The following is a 23614-nucleotide window of genomic DNA, read 5'->3' as shown; positions in this document are numbered from 1 at the left end:
GTGGATGAACCAAATACTCACCATCGCCTAATGAGGCCAGGTAATGATGGAACACAGGAGAAGAGTTAAAGCAGACAAAAAAAGTATAAGAAACAGATGTGACCATATTGTCGGAATCTCAATCAATGAGATGTACACGTCTTAAAGACTTGTGTGTTTACATACATCAACAAATCAAATGCAGTTGTCTAAGGAGTGAAAGTCAGAATTGTTTGTGTATATGTGTATTTCTCACCAGATCTCTGACTAGAGGAATGGCTTTCCTCTTGCGAAGGTCAGGCATGCTGTCAATACTGTAGAGTGCTCCTCCCATTCTGAACAGGAAAACCATGAAAGATTGTACATTAGTTCATCTTCTCATCAGTATCTTTAGCTGATTAAACAATTCTATCATCAAAATATCTTACAGTGAAATCGTGGTTTGCTACCAAGGGACCGATGTATTTTTCTCAAACACCGTTTCCAATGTTAAGCCAGTCAAGGACTTCTCAAGGACTTCACTAGAGAGTTTAATTACACAGGCTGCCTCCTCTCAAATAGTGGGCATGACACTCCACACACCAGGGTATAATTGCCGGGCTTCTATTTGGCTAACTTAGCACTTATTCAGTATGCAGGCCTAGTTCCACTCTGAGGTCTGCCTCATCTACAAATGACCTGCCAGCTAAGTCAGGGCAGCCCAGCACTGTTCAGTGCTCACTGGCCAAATGCCACAAGCTGGATGAGGCTGTGGATCAGAATGAAATAGAACGGAGGATTCCCAGAGTAAAGATGGATATCTTTAATCATAAGCAATGCTGGCAGATTTCCCCAATGAGCTAAAAATAACTTCAATTTCATTTTATTTCAGGAGATATTGCTTAACTTATACAGTGTGATATATTGTGGGATTCATATAAGAAAAAGGAAATTACAGGAGGACACTCACCCTCCTTTACCAAACCACAGCGAGCTGGAGGTCTCTCCTCGAGCCTGAGGCAGACAAGAAAGGTCAAAATAAGAGAAAACCCATCTTAACTATGTCCCTTCAGCTTTTCTAGGCTTTCACATCAAAAATCCCACTCCATTTGTGTGTCATTGTATCAACACAGAAAGTGTTAGTGTGAGTTTAAAAACGAGTTTTTGTGTTTTATGTACAAGATGCATATATTGGCAAAAATAATGCAGAACCAAAAAGCTATAATAATCATTTCATTTATCCCACAGTGGGGAAAAACATAATTTGATGATAAAATTGATATGTAACCATGTAAATAACTATTTGCTTAAACTTTCAAAAAACTGTGGTTATAAACAGACTAGAGGACAGCATTTGCGAGATACAACAGAAAAGATCAAATTGTGGAGGATGTGAATGAACAAAGTGAAAGTGTATATTTATAGACAGCGATGACTTTGACCACATGTAATTTCTTCTCTCTCTCTCTCTCTCTCTCTCTCTTTCAAGCAATCATTCGGATTGTACCTACCTGTCAGCATGCTCCAATGATGGCCGAGCAAAGTGCATGTGAGTGTCACTATGGCAATGACATGAAACTGGAAAGAAAACAAATTGGATCGCCACAAACAAACAAAAAATAAAGACAAGGGAAAGGAAGCCAGATGTCCGAAAACGTAACGTGACATACATCAACATAAACATTGAAGCCAGTGATTAATTACTTGCAAAACTGAATTCAAATGTAATGAACAGCAACATAATATGCAAATAAAATATGCAAAGTGAAAACTGACCAAGCAAAACTAAATCAACTAAACCAAGCAGTTCTGTCAAGCAGTGGTGTGGTGCTGCATCCAAACTTAAAAAATGTGCTATTTTAAGAAATCCAAACGATATCAATTATAGAATATGAAACACATTAAGTCTGCTTTCTGGTGTCTTGCAAAAATTGCTATCAAAATAGAACCCAAGACATTAGTGTATGTACCCTGTCTCTGCACATTAATAATGCACGACACATATATATTTCAAAAACTTGGTAGACGCTTTTAGAGTCTCTTGAACTCAGGTGTCTTTGAGATTACAGGGTGGAGCTGAATCAGGCCTACAGACTGGACTGGATGGTTGTGGAGAACTGGAGAGGGTGGCAGTCAATCTAGATTTGGGACTGGGATTATTTGGTGCACTTACCTCTCGAAGCTGCTCTAAGACTTTGTTGTAGAGCCTTAACCAGTTCTCTTTGGCTCGGACCGCTGGATCGACTGGCTCCTTGGGCTCCTCTATAACTGGAGGACTAAAAGAAAAACCACATATTTTGATTTTTATCAAGACTGTGTTTATCTGATATACTTCTAGCAACTGTGGGTTATTGATTCTGTTCTAGTCTATTTTTGTTGTTGATTGAGTTCATCGATCTCATTCCATTTCAACCGTCACTCCTACCTCTCAGGTGGCATCTCTTGTTCCTCTTCTGGCGTCGGCGGTCTGCTCTCTTCAAAGTTCTCCACTTTCTGCTCCACTGGAAGTTTCTCCTCAGGTTGAGCAGGGGGTGTCCTGGCCTCCTCCTCCAACATCATTTCCTCTTCTAGCCAAGGCTCTTCCTCCAGCATGGGAGCTTGGTCTTCAAGAACAGCTGGCTGTGTGGTGGCAGAATCGTTGAGATGGGACTGATGGGATGCAGAGGTTGGGGTCTGCTGTGAGGAAGGGCCAGTGGCAGTGGACGGAGGCTGGGAGGCTGAGTTAGCCGTGGTGGACGGGTGAGATGGAGGGACATTGTTGACAGCAGCAGCTGGGTGTTGTTGAGATACAGCTGATGTTTGAGGATGAGGCTGGGCAGGCTGGGCAGTGGGAACGGAAGACAGGAAACTAGAAGCTAAGCCAGTTACTGCAGCGGTTAGAGGTTTGGCCATTGAGAAGAAGGAAGTGGCAGATGGTGCTGGTTGTGGCTGAGGTTGTGTTTGGGGCTGCTTAGGTGGTTGGACTGTCTGCTGACCAGAAGGGGGCTGTGTTGTTGGCGCCGTCCCAGGGAGATGAGTCTGGTTGGATGTCTGGTTAGGGGGCTGAGAAGGAGGCTGCTGTTGGTGTAGGGAGGGCTGTTTCTCTAGTGGAGGCCTGGAGTTCGGCACATCAAGCGTTGGGGGGGCAGTTGACGTCGGAGTAGGAGTGAATGGAGGCTCCATGTCCTCACTGAGGGTCCCATCCAAATTGTACAAATCTTCATCATCATACATTATCTCATCATCCTCATAGAGGCCTTCCTCTTCTCCCTCATACAATCCTCCGTCATCCTCCTCATACAAAGCCACCTCTTCTCCTCCATCTTTGCTGTAGCCGCCCTCATCACTGTACCCCCCCTGGGTCTCATCAGGGTCCCAGTCTGGAGAGCCTTTACTGTAGCTAACTGAGGAGTGGCAGGAGTGGTAGGAGTCATTTTCATCATACGGGTCCCTCTCTCCATACTCACCACCATAGTCTTCCTCACTCAGCTGACTGCTGCACCGACTGAGCTCTGCAGAGGATGCATAGCTCCCAGTGGGACTGGAGAGAGGAGAGAAGATGTCAGTGTTACAATGTAAGCCAGCGAAATGCCCAGGAGAGTATCAAAGTACAGAAAAGGGTTAAAATTTTATGTATGTATTTTAATGATCACATACATTGTGTGAAATAAAGGCCTTCATGAACAATGTTTATCGAGCATTATATTATTAGAGCACATTATGGCTTGTGCATCCTGTACTCTATTGGACAAGCCTGCTAGAAACCTTTTCTACATGCCTTGTGATGGCCAGAAATAGTGCTGATGGCTAATCAATGAATTGCAGTGGTGATACAAGAGTGCCAGACAAGTAGCAAGAAATAGAGCAGAACAGAAAGGGTAGCAGCCTCCAGAAAGCTGACAAAAGAAAAAGAACAAGGATCCCAAAATGCAACAAACAGGGAAAGAGTATTTATACTACTTGATGAATGAGGTTATTAAAAACAGAAAAGAGGCACAGAGAGAACGGAGGATGGATGAGAGAGATAGTAAAGACAGGAAGGGAGTGGTGAGCACAGACAAAAAATAGAAGAGAGTGCAGAGAGGGAGGGAGTGTAGAGAGCTGAGAGGAGGAGATGAAGAAAAATGGGCAGGGGTGTGAGGAGGTTGCCGTGTCCAATACACTCTCAGAAGCAGCTAATCTTATGTGCAGTATTGACCATTAGATTGTCAGCTGAATAATTCATGAAGAAAGACGTGGGTGGATGCATATTTTCATGCCCAGATTGTGAAAAATATGTCAATAAATTCAGAGAAATGTAACAATATTGTAAACACCTGTGAAAGAGAAAAAGCATTTTGTAGGAACAACCCAATAAAGGGTTTGTAGATGCACAAATTGCAGAATGGCAGAATATCATTAACTTTATTCATTCATTAACATGTCTTTTTAACAGAGGCCATTTTGACTCGTTACAGTAGGAAAAGCACAGCTGTAAATCATATAAAAAACTTAAGTAGTGAGGAGTATTTACTTGCACCTTTACCTGAATAAAAGATCAGAAAATGCCTTTAACCAATGCTAAATTCGATTCCTAGTACTGTGAATGTTGGCTCAGTGTCACACTGTCATGACTCACTGGACTATCATTGATCTGACGCTTGTGTTGTGAAAAAGGGCTAAAGTTAAGCTAAACCTCACCTCTAAGTTAGCTCACAAAGTTTAACACTAACCCTAAGTTATCACCACTATTGTGAGTGTTGCAGCAGTTAGATGTTGAATTTATTAGACAACTGTCAGAAAATTAAAGTAAATAAATTAACAGGAGCCAGGACATCAGTAAATTAACTGCAAAATCTACCTAAAAAAAAAAACATTTCCCACCATAAGCTACTATGGCCCATTTCCCAGTGAGTAAGGCTAAACCTTGGTTTATATTCCCACAGGGGATCTACACAGAGCCTGTGTCATGGTGGGCTACGCTGCCAGATTTATCTACTGTAGATCTGATTCAGACACTTAAAGCAACAAAACCCTAAACATGAACGTTTTCAGCCAGAGCCAGGTTTTAAGCTATTCATCAACTCTAATGGAAAATTATGGAGAATTTGCTTGAATTGTGAACTGAATACGAACTATTAGTGTATAAAGATATTTGAAGTCACCCCGGGCTCTGAGAACATGTGATGTGCATTCTTCACCACATTAAACTTCTTAACAACTGACAAATATATTAATAATCAAGAAATGAACAGATAAGGAACACAAACTGAAGAAGGAACACACCTGACAGTTCTCTGATTTTGGTAGTCAAGATCCTGACTGTCGCCAGAGCGTGGATAAGAGAGGCTTCTGGAGCTACGGTGCTGGTGGCTGATGGGATACTGGTGGACAGAGGCGTTGGGCTGGGATGTGCTATAGTAGGGAGGGGGGATGCTGTTACTGGTTTCACTGCGATAGTCACTGTCTCTGTCGTCCACGGCACTATCTTGGTCTTCATCTACACAGAAGCACATACAGTTTTGAGAACAGAACAAAAGCAAGAGAACGAGACAAAAACATATCAAGGAAGTGGTAACCCCAATCAACTAATTGTCATGTGGTGGAGAAATAACAGGCTCTAATCATCATTAGTCTTTTAGTACTATACCAATTACAGATAATACAGATGAGCTAGCAGCATTCCATTACTGAACCCCTATTAGTCCCATATAGCTCATTCTGAGTGCATTCATACATGGAACACACGATGAACATCATTGATGCCTTCCTCCTCATTCTCATCATCATCACTAAACATAAATCCACTCTGCTTCACTGAGGAGATGCTTTACTTTTCTGCGGTGTCCATAGATCAAAGATTTACATCCCAGAGGGAAGTGATGACAGACTTCAGCGGTGCTGAAGCAGTCAAAAGTGAAACCAGCTATCTATTAATCATTCATCATTATCCATCATCGTCTTTCACACTCCAAAACCCACTGATGAAGGAGGCTGCTGCACTGCTTACACCTTCATCTTCATCTCCCAGGGCTTGTAAACACTAATTAAAGGCTTCGAACTTTGTTTCTCACTTCAACCGTGTCCCCGCATGTCCTACTCTCTCTCTTTCCCTCACTTCATCACCTCACCATCTATCATTACCCCCCGTGCTCATTCCTCTGAGTGAACAGAGATAAGATAAATTGCTGCAGTTGTGTGGGTGAATCTGACGGGCACTTACATAAGACCGTCTGCTAATCATAACAAGAAGCACTGGAGAAGGAAGACATTGCAGGCTTTTTTCGCATAGATATTATATCTAATATGCATGGACTACAAGCTTCTGTCCTTAAACAAAAATGACTGATATTAAAGGATCTGTTCCCCCAAATTATTCTGGATAATTCAAACCATGCTGTCCATTGAATGCCGAAAGCTGTCTGATTATTATCTAAAGTAACAACACTGCCAATGGACTGAGATGTTGTTGTTTAATTTGTGATTTTTAAATACTGTGGTAGTCACAGAAAATATTAACCCAATTATCTGCATGAGCAGATTCCACAAAGGTGTGAGAAGTGGCAGCTGACATTAAGATTTGGTACAAAAGTACTAGTCACATAAGGAGTAAGCAGTCCTACACTCTTCACCTACAATACAAGTAAATACTCTCAAACTCAAACTGAAACTCAAACTCAGCACTCCCTCAGATGTATTGTTTCATTTGAAATCTAATAATGGATTGGTGAGCCAAAACAACTGAAGAGCGACTCTCCAAAGAGTAGAGCTTATGCACAGTATGTACACTTACTTTGTTGGTCTCCCCATAGACTCCAGTTACCTGCAGTGAAACAAGAGGGTGTGAGTATCGATTATGAATTGCACTGGTGCTAAAAGAATAAACATACACTGACACCATTAAAGCTTCAAAGTGTCCAGATGGAGCCGGTGAATGGAAAGCAAGAGGCAGAGGGAGTGCTGAGCCTCCAAGTCTTTCCACCTGCCCTAGACAGCTGGCTCAGCAAACACTGCAGACTGGACCAACGGATGAAACACAGAGGCAATCTTGAGGAGCTCACCTCTGGAGATAGGATAACGCTATTGATCACTTACAGTGCAGCGATCCAAATGCCTTTCCCTTCTAACACAACATACAAATAATGCAAATGCTGAGCTAAAACAATCTAATTACATCTCAGCAGCAAAACACACAATTCCCTTGTTCAGCACAAACTTGTTTGTACAAACAGTGATTGGTTACTTACAGCACTGGGTTCCTGGTACACGGAGAGGTCGCTCCTGTTCCTCCTGGTACGAGTACTGGAGCCAAGAGGAGCAGGACAAATGAAAAATGTACACTGATGAAAAAGGTTAGCTGGTAATTAGCAGGGAAATGTTATGCTTGTACACAGGAGGCGGAGAAAATGTTGCTGGATTTAATCTTGTAATGCGCAACATATTTCCCTCAATTAATCATGTCGGCTTGTTCCTAAATGTAAGGATATGATGGGGTATTAAATCATAACGGTGACAGCTTACATCTTGGTCCCTCATGGCATTGAGCTGCTCCAGTTTTTTAGCCCAGTAGCGTGCCTCATCCTCAGGGATATCTGAAAACAACCAGCCAGACAAACTCAGGTAACAAAAACAGGCTGAATGCAGCTCAACCTACCTAAGCAATTAAACTGGCATAAAAAATGTTTTTGTTTTAAGTCATAAACAGCAAAATGACAACAAAGTATGGTAAAACCCAGACCTGTCCGTTTTTAATGGCATAGACATAGGCCATACATAAAACAGCAGATACTGTGGTCGGGTCAGAGTACAGCAAGACTGAATATTAGCCTTTTCACTTACAGCCCTAAAGCCAAATCCCTATAAATAGGTCAGATCCACAAATTGAGGAGTCAGATGTACACTATTGACTGCAGCAAGGGGAAACAGTATGAAAATGACACCTAATCAATGCTAAGAGGAACACAGGGAAGGTAAGGACACTAACACTCGTCTCCTTGACACACATAAGCACGCACAGTCTTGCCAACATGTCATTGAAAAGTAGGTCATGTTAATTAATCAGTCAGAGATTATTGGTGTTCATATATCACTGTTTGCTGCGGAATTTTTTACTGACAGACATAATTTATTTGCTCCTTCTTACTCTCGCCTACAGGGCTGATGATTTCCTATCGCTCCATATTCTCATCTCCTTCCACCTATTGATGTTTCTGATTTGGGTGTGAATATTGATTTCTCACCTAGCGGCAGTTCAAAGCGCGTATCAAGCAACACCAGGTGCAGAGTGGGATCTTTGGTGCCACAGATCTCATTATCAGCCATGATGACCTGAGAGTCCAGTGTGAGCCATTCGCCTGGTCCTTCCTGTGAACAGAAAGACATTTTGCAGCTGACAAAAAACAACAGGGAGAGGAGGACACACTGAACACAACTCAAACCAGCAACACTGCTTGTACTGAACGTTCTGCACTGTAAGCACAACTATTAATGAGCGCTCAAATACCAGCTGAATGTTTCTCAAGTCAATGTGGTAATTGGTGGCAAACCTCATCTGACTGCCGGATACTATGGAGGGGAATCCACACAGTGCCAACCATGGTGTCCCAGATTAACCCCTTGTTCCACACCTCTACTGTCAGACCCAGGTCCAGGCGGTTAATTTCACTACAGAGAAAAAGAATGAAAGAACAGATCAAAGTCAAGAGACTAACCTAGTAAGAAAAAGACATTTACAGACAGGGAAGAATAGTGACTACGCTAATTTCCTCTGACTTAACATTTGATGCTACTTTATATTTCAACTCCGCTATAGTCCTGAAGAAAAAAATTTACTTTCTGATTCACAAAATGTATTTTGGAGTGATAATAAACAGTAAATTATTCAAAAAAGAGCATATACTACAATATGTTATCTTTATCAAATACAGAACAATGTCAAAGACAAAACCAGTGGTTCGTTAACCTCTTGGTTTGTGACCAAATCTGTGTCCATTTGGGGTTCAATATTTTTCAGGTGTCTATGTGAAGTTAATGGTTTAAATAACTTCTCATGGAATAACTAAGATCATCCAAGCACCCAGTATTTTACAAAAAAGATCAGATAAAAGTCTTCTCCTAGCCACCATTAAAACTTTTTGTCTTCACTAAATTAGTGTAAGCTACTTCCACTTTAATCAAATACAACAGTAAAGTAAAATCTTTTTCTGCTATTTAATTTGGATACTTTTATAATTCTATTTTGCTGTTAATATTTTAGTAATATTACTTGAGATACTGAATTAAGGAATGAAGTACATTGACTATTTATACAGTATTTTACTGATACTTTACTGAAGTACTCGAGTATTTTTTCCACACTAAAAACACATAAGTTCCCTAACACACACAAGACGCACAGTGACTACTTCACTGTGACAAATATAAGGCATGTCTCTAGGGGGGCAAGAACAAGAGAGTCTAACATAAAGCATTTACAAGACAGCAGGAAGCAGGACAGAGAGAAAGAAAGAGAGAGTGAGGGATGAATAAGGGCAGGGAGGAGAAGAGTGTGATGAAGGCAGTGGAGGAGGTGATTGTATCGCATGCCTGGAGGGAGAAAGTGGGAACTTTAATTAAGAAATAGAGGGAGTGGATTTCCCATCTCAGTGGTGACTCCTTTTAAGAAGTGGCTGTTTGATTCATGGCCGTGACTGAGGGGGCACAGTCATTTAAAGGTATTTTGAAGGAGGGCATGAGGCGCATTCTGCAGCCAAAATATTACATAACGCAGCCTCACTGATGCAACCCCAGTACAATGCTCAACGCCTCCGAACATCATACAGATGCTCAGGACTCCGCAGTAATCCTGCCTGCTGCATCCCACATACTAAATGATTCTCACTACTTATCGCCCATATGCTGCTAAACTGTCAGTACCACACTGGATCTGTGTTGTGTAATATTTTAGTGATTACAACAAGCGATCATTTAATATTTATTTAAACTAAAGCTAAAAACAAACTAATTTAAAAAAGACTGCTAATGATGCCTAGAGAGTAGAAACAGGAAGAGAGGGGGAAGATTAAACATGAGGGGTGGTGGGGTAAGGAAGGAGAGGAGAGGAGAGGAGGAGAGGCTGAACAGATGAAGCTCAAGGAGCTGTGTTTAGAGGAAGCGACAGCAGAGAGGATGAAGGCCTGGGAGGGAGCCAAGGTTGAGAATCAGGACAAGAGGGGTAGAAGTGTCGGGGGAGAGCAGCTGAAAAAGATGAGACAGTTGTTGGAGGCAGAGAGGAAGAGCTATGTGAAACAATATAGGAATAAAGGGCACTTGGGAAAGAGGAGTGAAATAGAGGGAAGTGAGAGAGGAAGGCCGAAAGAAAGCAAGAGATAAAAAAAATACAAAGCACTCAAGCAGCTGAAGTGGAGAGTGAGATGGGAGGATGAAAAGAGAATGCAGAGGAAGCAGCGAGGGCGAGAGAGAGGGTAGTACAGAAAGAGAATCTCTGTCAGAAGATGACGAAGGACTCACAACATGAAGTCTTGCTCCCAGCTGGGCAAGTTGCCCCTGACAGCGATGGTTGTGCTCTTCACATTTTGTACCTTTAGCGTCACATAAGTGTTGAACTTCTCTGTTAAGGAGAAAGAGATAGAGAGATTATGATGAAAGACCTCTGCATTAGAGAACAATACTGTAGATCTTGTGAGATATAGATTATTTATTTCTGCACAGTGCCTGGCTTCCTATCTCTCCGTATCCATTCAGGGGAGAAATATGTAACGTGTCCTCAGCCTGCTTAAAGATTTATGCCACGTAACAACTAGTCTCTCCTCTTCCTCCTATACCTCCCTGTATTTCCAGGATCTCAGGTCTTACCTTGGGGTCCATCCAGCTTGGCTTTCTTCACTGTGGACACACAGAGAGGGACACAGTCACACACAGGAACACCATCTGTTTTCATGATCATGCATATTCTATTTTGGACTTTAGCTAAAAATGGTCAGCAAGAAGATGTGACACATTAAGACAGTTTGCTCATTTTAAACTAAATCAATGTAAAAATCAATATGTACCATGGGAATTTTAATGAATAGACACATTTGTAAATATCCAATAAGCGAAAAACGTATTTGGACTACATGCTTTATTTGCTATAAGATCTAGAGAAATTGGTGTGAGGTGCCAAAACGTAGGAACGCGAAGCACTTTAAAAACTTGAATGGCCCATGTCCTTCATCGGTTTGATATACAGAAAGAACAATAACAAAATAGCTACATGGAAATGCTATGATGCCATATAACACAGATGAGACTGTTTATATTATTATTAAATACTGTATATTTTTGTATTAATAAAAAAAATGTATTAACGGGAAATCCACTACTAGTGGTAAGATGCGGTTAATAAAAGACCACATTCATTAATAACACATTCAGTGTATGAGCTGAATTATGTGGATTACATTGGGGAACTTCTTTTTTTTGCACAAGCATCTAAAGGAAAAATTCCCACTTTTATCAAACACAATCTGTCAGTGGACCTTCAGTGTACTTTTAAAGCCCTGGCTCTCTCTCTGCAGCACCTTTTTTACCAGCTTTGACGTAACTCACACATCCATTTTTAATGCTCCACTACCCACCGCTCTCCACCACGTACCGCTCCCCACACTACGACATGTTTCCGTTAATAAAACACAAACACAAGCTCAATCACAACGTTACATAACCAAACCTGTACCTTTCCTCGCCTCTGTAGAGATATAACGTGACCAATTCATTGACTTATCTCACAATATTCTCCACGCACCGAAACCAGTCACCATAGAAACCACCACAAAACTGTCCTGAGTCAGCAGACACTTCTTGTTTCTATTTTCCCTCCTTCCACTTGATATTTCTTTCATGTAACACACACACACACACACACACACAAATTCGAGCTAAGTGCCGTGCTGTTACATCACACATGCTCAGATGCAGTGGCTTACTCACAGACACCTCCAGGAGTGAGAGCAAAATTTATCTCTGCTACCATTTCGACAACACGAACAGCAAATCAAACAATTCAATATTATGTCGAAAAGACAAAAAAAACAAAAAGAAATGAAGCTATGCGTTCAGCATTCTTTTACATTGTTTAGGAAATCCAAATCAGAGCTAGCCACATGCTGTGTTTTAATGTCAACACTATATAATACTACTGGAAATATAACAGTACATGAGGAGGATCAATAAAAAGGGAATTGGATTTTCAGTGGCAGAAAGCTGAAGCTTAATGATGGCACACAATCATAAATCTCTCTGACAGGGTGAGTTATGATGCGAAATAACCCCAGCCCCTACAAACAAACATTTTATCACAACTGCATGCGTTTGACGAGACAAGACAATCCCCAACACACTCACTGTACATGTACGGTACATGCCTATAACTCCTTTGATTGTAACATTGGATCAATTGGTTGAAATATAGGTTACGGGTGAGAAGCCGGGATTCAGGAAATGAGGTCATGGCTATATCTATCTATCACCATCTAATTAAGTTATTTAATCAAAATGTGTTTTCATTTATCAGACGATGCAGCTGCGCAATGTGAAGGACTGCGCAGCTGCCTAGTTTCTTTGAGCAGAAACTTCATTCAGAAAGTAGATCTGACACAGCAGAGCCTGACTTATGGCCTAAGCGGATTGCCAAGAAAGCAGAGGGTTGACAGGGAATCGAGCAAACCCTTCAGCTCAAATTGTCAGGGAATATGAAACAGTGAGTGGGTGAGCAGAGTTCAGCCATCCAGCGAAAAAATGAGGGATGACATGATTCAGACAGACAGTGCCTTATTTTGAAGCATCACATATACGGGGAGATCTGCAGTAGTCCTTGCAACTGCTGACAAAGACAATACGCTCCCTGATTTAGCGTCCAAATCAAGACAGGAAGAGAACTGGACGTCAAAGTACTGTATGTTAGCTATTTGCAGGAAAACAAGCCAAGTTTTTCAGAGTTAATCTGTATCTGTGTCTAATTCTGCTTTGTCTGCAGATGCGCCAAAGAAATGCTGCCTATTCAAGAGGCACAAAGTACTGTGGAGGCCAGAAATAGCTCCAGTCAGGTAAGCATGAATGATGTAACCGGAACAGAAAGAGGGCTCCCTGCCAAGTCTCGTAGTCTACAACACTGTCAGCCGCAGCCGATGTTTATGAATGAATAACGCTCAGCTTCTTAATGACGCCTTGGACTGACTCAGAGCAGGGACAGGCGCCGAGGGGACCTGGAGGGACAGGATGAGGTTGTCTAGCATCCATAATAGGCTTGACGTATAAACGGTGACTTTAAAACCCCCTTTAACCTTCCTTTTCGTCCTGACACTGCCACGGCAAATACTCAGTGGTTTCATCCACTCCACAGTGAGAGACTCTTCTAATGAGTGATTGAAAACTGAATACTGGACAAACGGTGAAATTTAAAGCTGTCCTCCTAAGCTTTAGGCTGCTGAGATAAACCCTTTTCACAGCAGACATTTTGACTTGGGAAAGCACCGGTGAAATAATGGCTGCAGTCCACTCCCACTCTTGTGCGTGCTGGTCCACTTTAATGGCTTACTGGGACACTTAATGGAACTGTGCGATCATTCAAGTCCTGCACTTTCCCTAATGTGACAAGTAAAAATGTCTTGGGTGAAAAGGGTCTATTGGCTTTTTTATCTAGCATATAATGTGTTGGAATATAATATATTCTGAAGCCCAAGGTGACTTCCTTCAAATGACTTGTGTGTCCTGCCACCTGTGCAAAGGTCAGTTTAGTGTCAGAGAAAGCCAGCAATCAGTTTGTCAGTTATTAAATTAGCCGCCAATTTGTTTTGTTCCAACTGACTAATCGACTAATATCCTAATAGTTGAAGCTCTAACTGGCACGTTGCACCATCTCCTGACTTCTCATAAGGCCGACAACTGATGTGCACATTAATTAATAATTAAGTTAGCTGCAGGAAATATAAGATATCCCATGAGTTTCTGGGGAGCTGTGGAAAAGTGACTGGAAAACCTTCTTTGGGACCATGAGGTCACTGGTTCAATTCCCAATACGTATTGAGCAAGGACATAAAACTCAACAAACTGTTCCCCTTGGACAGGTGAAATGTTGAAAGCTAATTCCTTGTATGTACATATACATATATACAGTAGCCTGCATGGCAAAAATGGTAATAGGAAACACAACTTGGATATTTAAACCTATTTAAACTTTGGAGAAAGCGTTTTTTGCAGTTTTGCTGATTCAGCCACTGCCTGTCCAACAAAAACCTGCAAATGTACACGACGGGAGCAGAGCGTGTCTCTCTCATCCTGAGTCGTGTCCCCCCCTGCCTACCGCGCCCTCGATGTGAAGCTGTAAGTGGTATTAGCTTATGAGCAATCCCAGCAGATGCTTATTCATCGCACTGAGCGGCAAGTGTCAGCATCAGGTGCTTTCGGGGAGTCTGGTGGGAGGAGGTGACGCATCGCTTCAGGGAAAACGCGGAGAAGTGACGCGCACCTCCAGCCGGCTGCCAGTATTCCCTCACGGTACGGCAGAGCGGCAGAGCGGCAGGGCTGAGCGGCAAGCGGCGCGGCAGCGGCAAGCGGCAGGGCAGGGGCTTTTCCTCGTCCTCCTCCTTTCTCCGACTGCCCACGCATCAATGAACAGAGTGGATGACACACACACACACAGCAACCGCAACACTACTAGCAAGGATGGGAAACATCAGTGCTGCCCTTCCATTAACACATTAATAGTAACAGCCCGTGAATGTTTGCTGTAACTAACAGTCACGACTGTCGCTATAGCTCACGATTCTGTCTCTCTTTTGGTGTTATTTGAGGTCAAACAGTAAATTAAACAAGGGTGTCACTCGGAAACAGTTCCCTTAAAAGTATCCCAGCGGCATCCCCCACTATAAACGTGTTGTTGTAACGAGGCGCGGGGCTACCGTGTGATTTAATGACTATTCAGCACAAACCCTCCGCTGCTGCTGCTCGGGCTACACACACTTTTCCACGGTGCTGATAGCCCGCAGGCTGTGTCAGACAACTGGTGCAGCTAAACGGGGAGCAAGTGATACTTCAATAACATCAAACACACAGGGTTTCATTTATGTTCTTCTCTTACCTCCCACACACAGCAGGGACATCTCTAATAGCGGTGTGAGCGTCCCCGGCTGTCCTCTACTGAGTGCTCCGTGATTTGTTTGGTCTGTCCGTTGGTCTCCTGGCTACAGGAAAAAAAAAAAAAACTCAAACCGTCAAAAACCCGTTACCCTAAATGGTAACGGAAGCACCATGTCAGAAGCGCCGGTGTCTTTCTCTGCTGGGCTGTTGGTGCTCTTTTGGCAGGACAAGAAGACTCGCTGGAGTGAATTCCTCGCCCCCCTCTGCTTCCTCCTCTGCATTGCCTCAGCTCTCCTCCGCTGCTCCTCCTGCGCGCACAGCCATCTTGTTTCAGCAGCAGCAGCAGCAGCAGCAGCAACCTCCGCGCGAGGACAGCTCCCCCGTGCCGCGCGGCCCTGACGTCACGGTTGATGAGTAGCAGGCGGAGAGGGGGGCTCGCGCCTCGAGGTGGGGGTGAACGGGGGAGATGGGATGGGGCTGAATTCATATTTCCTCACCAGTGTGATGGACTCAATGAACAACATGGCGACGAGGAATTCCATTCAGCGATTGTTTCAATGAATGTCAGAAAAGTGTTTTTATTTCATATTTTCCCAAGGCTGGATTTAACACCAAAGTGAACCACGACCCTGCACGTTTCTCACGTCCCAACCACCAGCTTCAGTAACACTTTCTTGAACCACAGCCTGTTATTAATGATGAGAAAACTGTTTATTTGCACTGCATTTAAATCAATGAACTATTTTTTTTTAAAAAAGGCTGTAAATAAGTAGCAGGCTGTTTATATTTCCAACTATCGTTCTATTATAGACATTTTTATTACACTGTCTAAACATAAGCTGAACATTATGAAGCCTGTTTTTGGTGCTGAATCATGGCTCAGTCGTTACCTGTTATGGTGATGCTCATTGACACAAATGCGTCTGCAGTATCCGGATTCACGATGAGCATGTCTCACGGTGGACTTAATTTGATACAGTCCAGGATTACGGGAAATGTGAGCATGACTTCGTGTCTGTCTTTGCCATACTGACAAAGAAAGCGTCAGACTTGAGATGGAGAAAGGAACTGAGCTCTGCAGGGGGATATGGGAGCTGTCAGACATTCATCCCAGTGCTGAGTCTGTCAAAGTATGACAAGGAAGAAAGATGATATTGCAAGTGAAGACTAAAAGAGAACAATACAGCCGCATTAAACAGCAAAAGTTGACTAATATTCAGCATTCACTCAAGTCACGGGAAAGGCATCGTCCAAGGTGCATAATTAGGTGTTTCATTTCCTGCTTTGGCTATTGTAAATGTTTAGGGATGTTATAATGTTTAGGGAATGGAAATCACTGCTTCATCAACAATGGAAACTGTTTTCTTTAATATTTGGCACTTTTTAACATTCTGATCTATATAACTTATCTTATTTCTTAAAACATGGTGGAAAGTAGTTGGAAGTATTTTCTGATATACACAGTTTTGATTTTGGTTAAGGAAAGTAGAAAACCTATAATTTAAATCTATACATTTTATTTATTACATTTGTCACAGATTTACTCATCGTTCGTATACGCCCAGAAGTTTGTTTATGACAACTGTGTGTCTGTTACCACAAATGTGTAACCGTGTGTTCAGGAGTTTGTCTTGTGTTGGTTAAATACTAGCGTCAGAAATGAAGCACACCTGCTGTGCAGATGGAGAGCAGATTATAATACCAGCATTGACCACCAGGTGGAAACAAAGAGATGATATGATTGACGAGACTACTAGAAATACTCAAGCGATGTAGTGTGTTGTTTACGCCTACGCCAGGTTCAAGATGGCCGCTGGAGACAACAGCGGCAGGCCTCCTTGCCTTAGTTTTTCCGGCCCGGGTCCTTTGGGAAACAGCCAGCCCAGCAACAGCGTTTTCTCTATGCCAGCATCCAACGGCGGAGCGGTCGGCGGGGCCGGGGGAGCGCAGGGAGTAGCGAGGCGTCCCAACCCGCAGCTGGGGCCTGGCGGCGCAGACAGCAACGGTGTTTCGACCGGAGCTCCGCCGACTGCGCAGAACTCCCTGCAGCAGCCCGCTGCGGCAGGTGCTGCGGCAGCCGGAGCCATGGCCACTCCGGCGTCCAACATGGCAAACGCCGCAGCGTCAAACGCGTCCTCGGCTGCTGCGCCGACAGCCACCCCCGCTGCTGCGTCTGTGCTGGTGTACCGAGAGCCCGTGTACAACTGGCAGGCAACGAAGAGCACGGTCAAAGAAAGGTTTGCTTTCCTCTTCAACAACGAGGTGCTCAGTGACGTTCATTTTCTAGTGGGCAAAGGAATGGGGGTTCAGAGGATACCAGCACACAGGTAAGAGGATTAACTGCACTAAAGGCACCCGAAACGTTAGTTAACCCTGAAATCTGCTGAAGACTTTGTCTTTGTTGCTTTCTCCTGGCGCTGTCAGGTTTGTTCTGGCTGTGGGGAGCGCAGTGTTTGATGCGATGTTCAACGGTGGGATGGCGACCACCTCAACGGAGATCGAGCTTCCTGATGTGGAACCAGCTGCTTTTCTGGCCTTGTTAAAGTAAGCAGCATTTAACGTGACGGTTTTGGGGGGATGCACAGTAATTAACAGTGTAAACATATACTCATCTGTGCTCTCTATAATAATAAAACTGCAATGATTTTTTGTGTTATCTGCACCTCCTGCAGGTTTCTCTACTCTGACGAAGTGCAGATCGGCCCCGAGACTGTGATGACCACGCTCTATACCGCAAAGAAGTATGCAGTTCCAGCCCTGGAGGCTCACTGTGTGGAGTTCCTCAAGAAGAACCTCAGAGCAGACAACGCCTTCATGCTGCTCACACAGGTCAGCTTCCCCGATCTGTCACCACTATTGTTTTTTGAGCGTCACATTACCGATAAGTGCTCTGAATTCATTGAAAACTGCAGGTTGAGCGTAACAACAAGACATCCTGCTTCCGCTGCTATGGAGGCTGAAATTTGTTGTGTGCCAAAATTGTCAAGTGTAGAAGGATTTTATAATAATCCCTTAAACTGATCTGCGTAGTGTTTGTTTTTTTTTTACCTCAGAGTTTTGAGTCACCCTTTTAAGTGCACTCATTAGTGCTGATATTTTATCCTGGCTGTGTGTTAATGAATATGTCCCTTAATTTTTTATTTTTTTTGGATTCCTCGTTACAGGCACGGTTGTTTGATGAGCCACAGCTTGCCAGCCTCTGTTTAGAGAACATTGATAAAAACACTGGAGATGCTCTCGCCGCTGAAGGCTTTACGGATATAGATCTGGGTAATGTGTCCCTGAGAAATATTATTATTATTGCAGCATGTTGTGTTTCATAAAAACAGTCTGACTGATCCGTTGATTTTATTAATTTTTTTTGTCCTTTCCTCTGTTAGATACATTGGTGGCAGTCTTGGAGAGGGACACTCTCGGAGTGAGGGAGGTGCGTTTGTTCGGAGCTGCGGTGCGTTGGGCTGAGGCTGAAGCTCACAGGCAGCAACTCCAGCCCACCCCCGAGAACAAACGTAAAGTCCTAGGAAAAGCTCTCACGCTCATTCGCTTCCCTCTCATGACCATCGAGGAGTTCGCTGCAGGTGACCAAGAACACTTTAAACCTGCTACTGCTGTTGTTGTTCCACTCTCTTAAACGAACATGTGCATCCCGTGATTCAGACTTTGACTTGGGCTTGTGCCGTCGTCCCTTTAGGTCCAGCCCAGTCCAGTATTCTGACCGACAGAGAGGTGGTGAGTCTCTTCCTCCACTTCACCGTAAACCCAAAGCCTCGTGTAGATTTCATTGACCGGCCTCGCTGCTGCCTCCGCGGGAAGGAGTGCAGCATCACACGTTTTGGTCAGGTGGAGAGCCGCTGGGGCTACAGCGGGACAAGTGATCGCATACGGTGAGTTGCAGCTACAGCCTTTGACTTTTTAGTCACTAGACCCCATGGCATATTGATTATATTTAATCAGTTATGTGAACTAAAGTTAGGTGTGTAATTTCAGATAGCCAAGATAATTGCAGTGGCTTAAGTAAAACTTTATTAACAATTACTGTTTAATGTGAGAATGAGAAACACATCCATTTAATAAAGAATCACTCCTAAAACCAGCTTGAACATTTATGATTTGAGTTTCATCACCGTCATTATTTGTTCCAGACTTGCTCTGTGAAGCCTTAGACCTTAGGCTAAAATGAAAGTAAAGACTTGTTTGACAACTGCCTCAAACCAGTATTTGGTAGCTCTCCAATCGGTGATAGATATTTTTCCTGTAGCAAGCAGATTTGTAACTAGTACAGCTAACAGTGAGTCTGTTGCATTTAAATGACCAGCTTCAGCTGTGTGTATGTTGTTAACATTGTGGGTTTTTGTTTCTGTAATGACACACGAAAGTGTCTGAGGTGAAAAGAGTGTACAAAGATTTAAATAGCCCCTACGCTGCAGCTTCTCATTCTCAGCATTCTCAGCTTCTATCACTGGCGGTGCTTGTGCAGAGACTAAGTGGAATGTGGAAAATATTAACTTAACAAACCTAAATGATCAGTATGAATATGATTTAAAAAAAAAACCAAACAAGTTAATTCACTAATATTTGCAGTTGAGAGTGCATTAAAGAAGTAACTAGTGAGCAGGATTGTCAGTCATTACCCGTACCAGTGTGTAGGGTCTGGGGTGATGTATTGGCAGAAATGCAACATAATTTTCATAATTATGTTGTCATTAGTCTATAGTCATCTTTGACTATGAATTATTGTATTTTCTTTGCTGTCAAATAAGTCCCTCATTTCTACATAGGGAGCAGATCATCTTTCAGTAGCTCAGAGCAGACAAACCAAACACTGAGGAGGAAGTTTCACATTTTTTGTATATATGAAGTGTCATTTGATGTAGGTTCACCTACATGTGTTGAAAGGAACGGGTATTCAGTTGGTTGCAGTCTGCAACTTCATCACTAGATGCCGCTAAATCCTACATACTGGAACTTTAAAAAGGAAGGCATAAAGTATTTGAAACTGAAATAAAGTGCCTTAAAGATGGGGTAAATAGCTGGAGAAGTTAAAAGTAATGGATCAAGATAAAACCAGTAAATCTATTAATTGACGTTTTCGCTTTCTGTCACTTAAAAACACTTTCATATGATTAATAGTGATAAATAACATCTAGTTTAAGTTCTAATGAACACAGTGAGCAGAGTACTGGAGGTGTCTGTACGTACAGTCCTGACAGTTAAGTTTCTTTTTGGTCTGTTTCCATTCACAGGTTTTCAGTAAACAGAAGGATATTTGTGGTGGGGTTTGGGCTCTATGGTTCTATACACGGACCAACAGACTACCAAGTCAACATACAGGTATGGTCTCTAGCTCTGACCATTGTGGACTAATTGCATTTGTTCTTAATTTATGTGGTTTTAACATGTTTTGCATGTTTTTTGTGTGTGTGTGTTCCAGATCATTCACACTGACAGTAACACGGTGCTGGGGCAGAATGATACAGGCTTCAGCTGTGACGGGTCAGCAAACACCTTCAGAGTCATGTTCAAAGAGCCAGTGGAGATTCTACCCAACGTCAACTACACTGCCTGTGCTACACTTAAGGTCTGTGCTTCACCGCTTAGCTCTGCTTTGACGTGTAGATATCATTGTGTGTGTGTTTTCTTTTTTCTGTCGCACTCACGCTGCTCTCTGTCTGTCTCACAGGGCCCAGACTCTCATTATGGGACCAAGGGAATGCGTAAGGTAACACACGAGTCATCGTCCACTGGCACAAAGACCTGTTTCACTTTCTGCTACGCAGCGGGCAACAACAATGGCACTTCCGTAGAGGACGGACAGATCCCCGAGGTCATCTTCTACACATAGTCATCACAGACATCACAACGATCTTCCATCAAATGTGACAACCTGAAACCAGCACAGGGCCACACATCAGCAGCCATACTGGGGACTAATCTGTCAGACTTCATACCGTTCCCTCCATTTAGTGCACTACTGTTGGCTGCATGGGAAGACAAATAGCCGGGAGCCGATGTAGGTCACTACGTGGGGCGTAGCTTGTCATTTGAGATGCTGCTTCTCTTTTTCAGCGGCTTCCTTTTATCCCTTTCTGTCGTAGTGATGCCAGCCCCTGAAACAGACATGACTGTAACCGACGCCACAAGGGAAAGAAAGAAAGAGAGAGAGAAAGAGATAAAGGGAGGGAGGGAGGAGCCTCTCAGATTATTCACAGTATCGATGTCACTACTGTGGATTGTCGGTTTGACACTGAATTCTACATAAGCTGTATGATTCTCCTTCCTTTACTCATCAAAGGAGAGTTGCAACTGTATGAATGTACAGTTCTTCAGATTTGCCAAGACAAAAATCCTCATCACTGTTTAGTACAGAGTAGATCTTCACTCAGTTCCACATTAGTTGTAACTCCATAGACTGACAGACCTCATAGGCTTTATGAAATCTTGGTGAATTTGAACCAAACTTCATATTAATCTTAACGATATGATTATGGTAAGCAATTTTTGGGTTTCTACATACAGTAAAATCTGTGATATCTTGTGTCCTTGCTTGGTAGTTGCCTATACCCAAGATACCTTGCACTTCTTGGCCTTGCATATGTTGATTTGGTTGTTCTATGGATGCACACTAACTCTTCAGACATGTTTCCTTTTAGCTTTGTTTTAAAAAGTGTGGGTGGAAGAGCTTTTCCTCTTGGTGCGGAAGTTAAAGGGTTGTATATTAAAGTGGCATTTATTAACATTATATATGTAACTCGAAATAAGTATCAATTAAAGAGTGAAGAAACCGTATTGTGGTACATGATTCTTTTATTTTCATTTATTTATTTTGGGAAAAGAACCTGCCCAAAGTAACACCGAACATACATTGAGTGAGCTTTTCTTTCGTTCTTTCATTCTTCCATTTAGTTTAAAGCTAATGCTGGCAGCATCTCCCAAACTCACTTACATACAGGTGTTCTGTTTTTGCTCTTCAAAATAAAATTAAGAACAATTCAAGGAATATTGAATTTCTAGAGTGACCTCAAAATAAAGGAAGATGGCGAAAGAATATTATAAATGTTCGTTCTAGTGCCAGATTTCATGTTCTCATAATACTGCACATACTTCAGGAAAAAGTCCATTTCATTATATTGTTTATGTGGTGACCTTTAGGGTTGCAAAGTTGGTTTTGATACATCTAGACAGAGCCGTGCTGCTTTTTCCATGGAAGAATTAAGACAAACAGGTTCGGGGTGTGGATGTGTCTCAGGAGTCGTTGGCTCCTTAGAGTTAAGTTAAATTTTATATATAGTGAAAATAGCAAACCAAACTGTCTCAAGAAACCTGAAACCCCCAGAGCCAGCACTAAGGCCTCGGGTTTTGCGAGAAGAAGCGTGCCCTCCTGATGCCTAGGTGTCAGTGAGTATAGCTATTGTGGACTTGTAACCATTGTTGAAGGATTTAAATGTGGTCAATTTTGCTTTGCTGGAAATGGTAGAAGAAGACTGAATCAGACATGACTGCTGGAGAAGCACTCAGAGGAATCTGTGGCTAGCTTGAAATGAAGGCTTGGATGAGAGCTAGGTTTTTGAGCTGAGACTAACGGATAGAGAGCGGTTAGACACACGTTTATAATAAAATAAAATGACATGAGGTGTCTTCTTCTTCTTCTTAGGCCTTTGAATTCCTTTTGGAACATAGGCCATTGATGAATCGCCTCCACCCATGTCTGTCTTGGGCCATCATCTTCTCCAGCTGTTGCCACGTCAGCCCCTCCTTCTTAAACTCTTGCTCTGTGCTTCTTCTCCAGGTGTTCTTGGGACGACCTCTCCCTTGTTTGCCCTGTGGGTTCCATGTCAGTGCCTGTTTGGTTATTGCTGTGTTGTTTCTCCTCAGTGTGTGACCAATCCAGATCCACTTTCTCCCTTTCATCTGTACTTCTATTAGTTCTTGGTGTGTGTTTTCCCACAGAGTTATGTTGTTGATTGTGTTTGGCCAGAAGATCCCAAGGATGCGATGGTTCATGAATGTCTGCAGCTTGTTTATGAGGGTAGTGGTGTTCTTCCATGTTTCAGATCCATACAGCAGTACGGCTGTATGGCTGGAGTTGAAGATTTTGCGCTTGGTCTTGAGAGAGACATGAGGTGTGGTCTCCTGAATTTAAGTTGTAATAATTCAATTAACAGGGACATGGCTAGTTTATTTAGTCCTCAAAACTGTGTAAAAAAAGCTGACTGTAAATACACTTGTTGACCTTTTACCTGCTTCTGCCGAGCTGGCCTTATGTCTGTCAAGTGTCTGTCAAGCTCTCAGTGCTGGCAGCGTGAAGCAGGTGCTGGTTCTGGAGAGATAGATTCAGGCTCGACTCGGGGTGGGGGCAGTCTCGTTATCAGATGGTTGACAAGAGGCCAACATTCAGTCAGATAAACTGTTGATTTATCTTGAAGATTGCCCGACTGGTACTATTTCAGCAATGTTTTCATTTGTTTACCTTAAAGGGGTCGATGAAGCATCCAATTAAAAAAATAAAAAAATCACAGCCACAAAGCTAAGAAGCATATTTTATAAAATATGACTAGAAAAGTGGCGAGAGAAATAACCGGGG

General features: G+C 42.8%; 3 protein-coding genes across 4 annotated transcripts; 1 reads left to right on the top strand and 2 right to left on the bottom strand.

The window, feature by feature from the left end:
* Positions 1 to 283: 283 nt before the first annotated feature.
* Positions 284 to 4566, bottom strand: LOC311489883 (uncharacterized protein; the record flags this gene model as incomplete). Its single annotated transcript, XM_084547193.1, has 6 exons — positions 284 to 314; positions 929 to 972; positions 1470 to 1536; positions 2132 to 2234; positions 2384 to 3478; positions 4556 to 4566. The coding sequence occupies 5 exons, from the start codon at positions 4564 to 4566 to the stop codon at positions 935 to 937; spliced, it is 1314 nt and encodes a 437-aa protein (XP_084403319.1). The 3' UTR covers positions 284 to 314; positions 929 to 934.
* A 547-nt stretch (positions 4567 to 5113) lies between these two features.
* LOC311489256 (protein unc-13 homolog A-like) lies at positions 5114 to 16094 on the bottom strand. Of its 2 annotated transcripts, XM_084546252.1 has the most exons (10): positions 15924 to 16094; positions 15035 to 15137; positions 10771 to 10800; positions 10426 to 10525; positions 8463 to 8580; positions 8157 to 8280; positions 7438 to 7508; positions 7164 to 7218; positions 6710 to 6739; positions 5114 to 5416 (listed from the first exon to the last, which is right to left on the bottom strand). In XM_084546252.1, the coding sequence occupies exons 2-10, from the start codon at positions 15054 to 15056 to the stop codon at positions 5157 to 5159; spliced, it is 810 nt and encodes a 269-aa protein (XP_084402378.1). In that variant the 5' UTR covers positions 15057 to 15137; positions 15924 to 16094; the 3' UTR covers positions 5114 to 5156. The 2 variants fall into 2 exon arrangements, with proteins under 2 accessions (XP_084402378.1, XP_084402377.1); XM_084546251.1 differs by lacking the exon at positions 15924 to 16094 and having other exon boundaries at positions 15035 to 15247.
* A 633-nt stretch (positions 16095 to 16727) lies between these two features.
* On the top strand, positions 16728 to 21813 carry btbd2b (BTB (POZ) domain containing 2b). Its single transcript, XM_084546721.1, has 9 exons — positions 16728 to 17360; positions 17458 to 17577; positions 17706 to 17862; positions 18198 to 18303; positions 18414 to 18611; positions 18725 to 18917; positions 20277 to 20364; positions 20465 to 20611; positions 20714 to 21813. The coding sequence occupies exons 1-9, from the start codon at positions 16840 to 16842 to the stop codon at positions 20873 to 20875; spliced, it is 1692 nt and encodes a 563-aa protein (XP_084402847.1). The 5' UTR covers positions 16728 to 16839; the 3' UTR covers positions 20876 to 21813.
* The last annotated feature ends 1801 nt before the right edge of the window (positions 21814 to 23614 follow it).

This window comes from Chelon labrosus, assembly GCF_963514085.1.
Source record: "Chelon labrosus genome assembly, chromosome: 6".
NCBI classification, from domain to species: domain Eukaryota; kingdom Metazoa; phylum Chordata; class Actinopteri; order Mugiliformes; family Mugilidae; genus Chelon; species Chelon labrosus.
This window is presented reverse-complemented; position numbering and strand designations above follow the sequence as displayed.

What these genes read in the sequence shown, in the direction of transcription:
- btbd2b (XM_084546721.1), top strand. Translation starts at nt 16,840, where the DNA reads ATGGCCGCTGGAGACAACAGCGGCAGGCCTCCTTGCCTTAGTTTTTCC. An exon ending in GGGACAAGTGATCGCATACG is followed by an intron (nt 18,918 to 20,276) that starts GTGAGTTGCAGC and finishes TTCCATTCACAG; the next exon opens with GTTTTCAGTAAACAGAAGGA. An exon ending in CTGCCTGTGCTACACTTAAG is followed by an intron (nt 20,612 to 20,713) that starts GTCTGTGCTTCA and finishes TCTGTCTCACAG; the next exon opens with GGCCCAGACTCTCATTATGG.
- LOC311489256 (XM_084546252.1), bottom strand. Translation starts at nt 15,056, where the DNA reads ATGTCCCTGCTGTGTGTGGGAG. An exon ending in ATGCCATGAGGGACCAAGAT is followed by an intron (nt 7,219 to 7,437) that starts GTAAGCTGTCAC and finishes TCTTGGCTCCAG; the next exon opens with TACTCGTACCAGGAGGAACA. An exon ending in TGTACCAGGAACCCAGTGCT is followed by an intron (nt 6,740 to 7,163) that starts GTAAGTAACCAA and finishes GTTTCACTGCAG; the next exon opens with GTAACTGGAGTCTATGGGGA.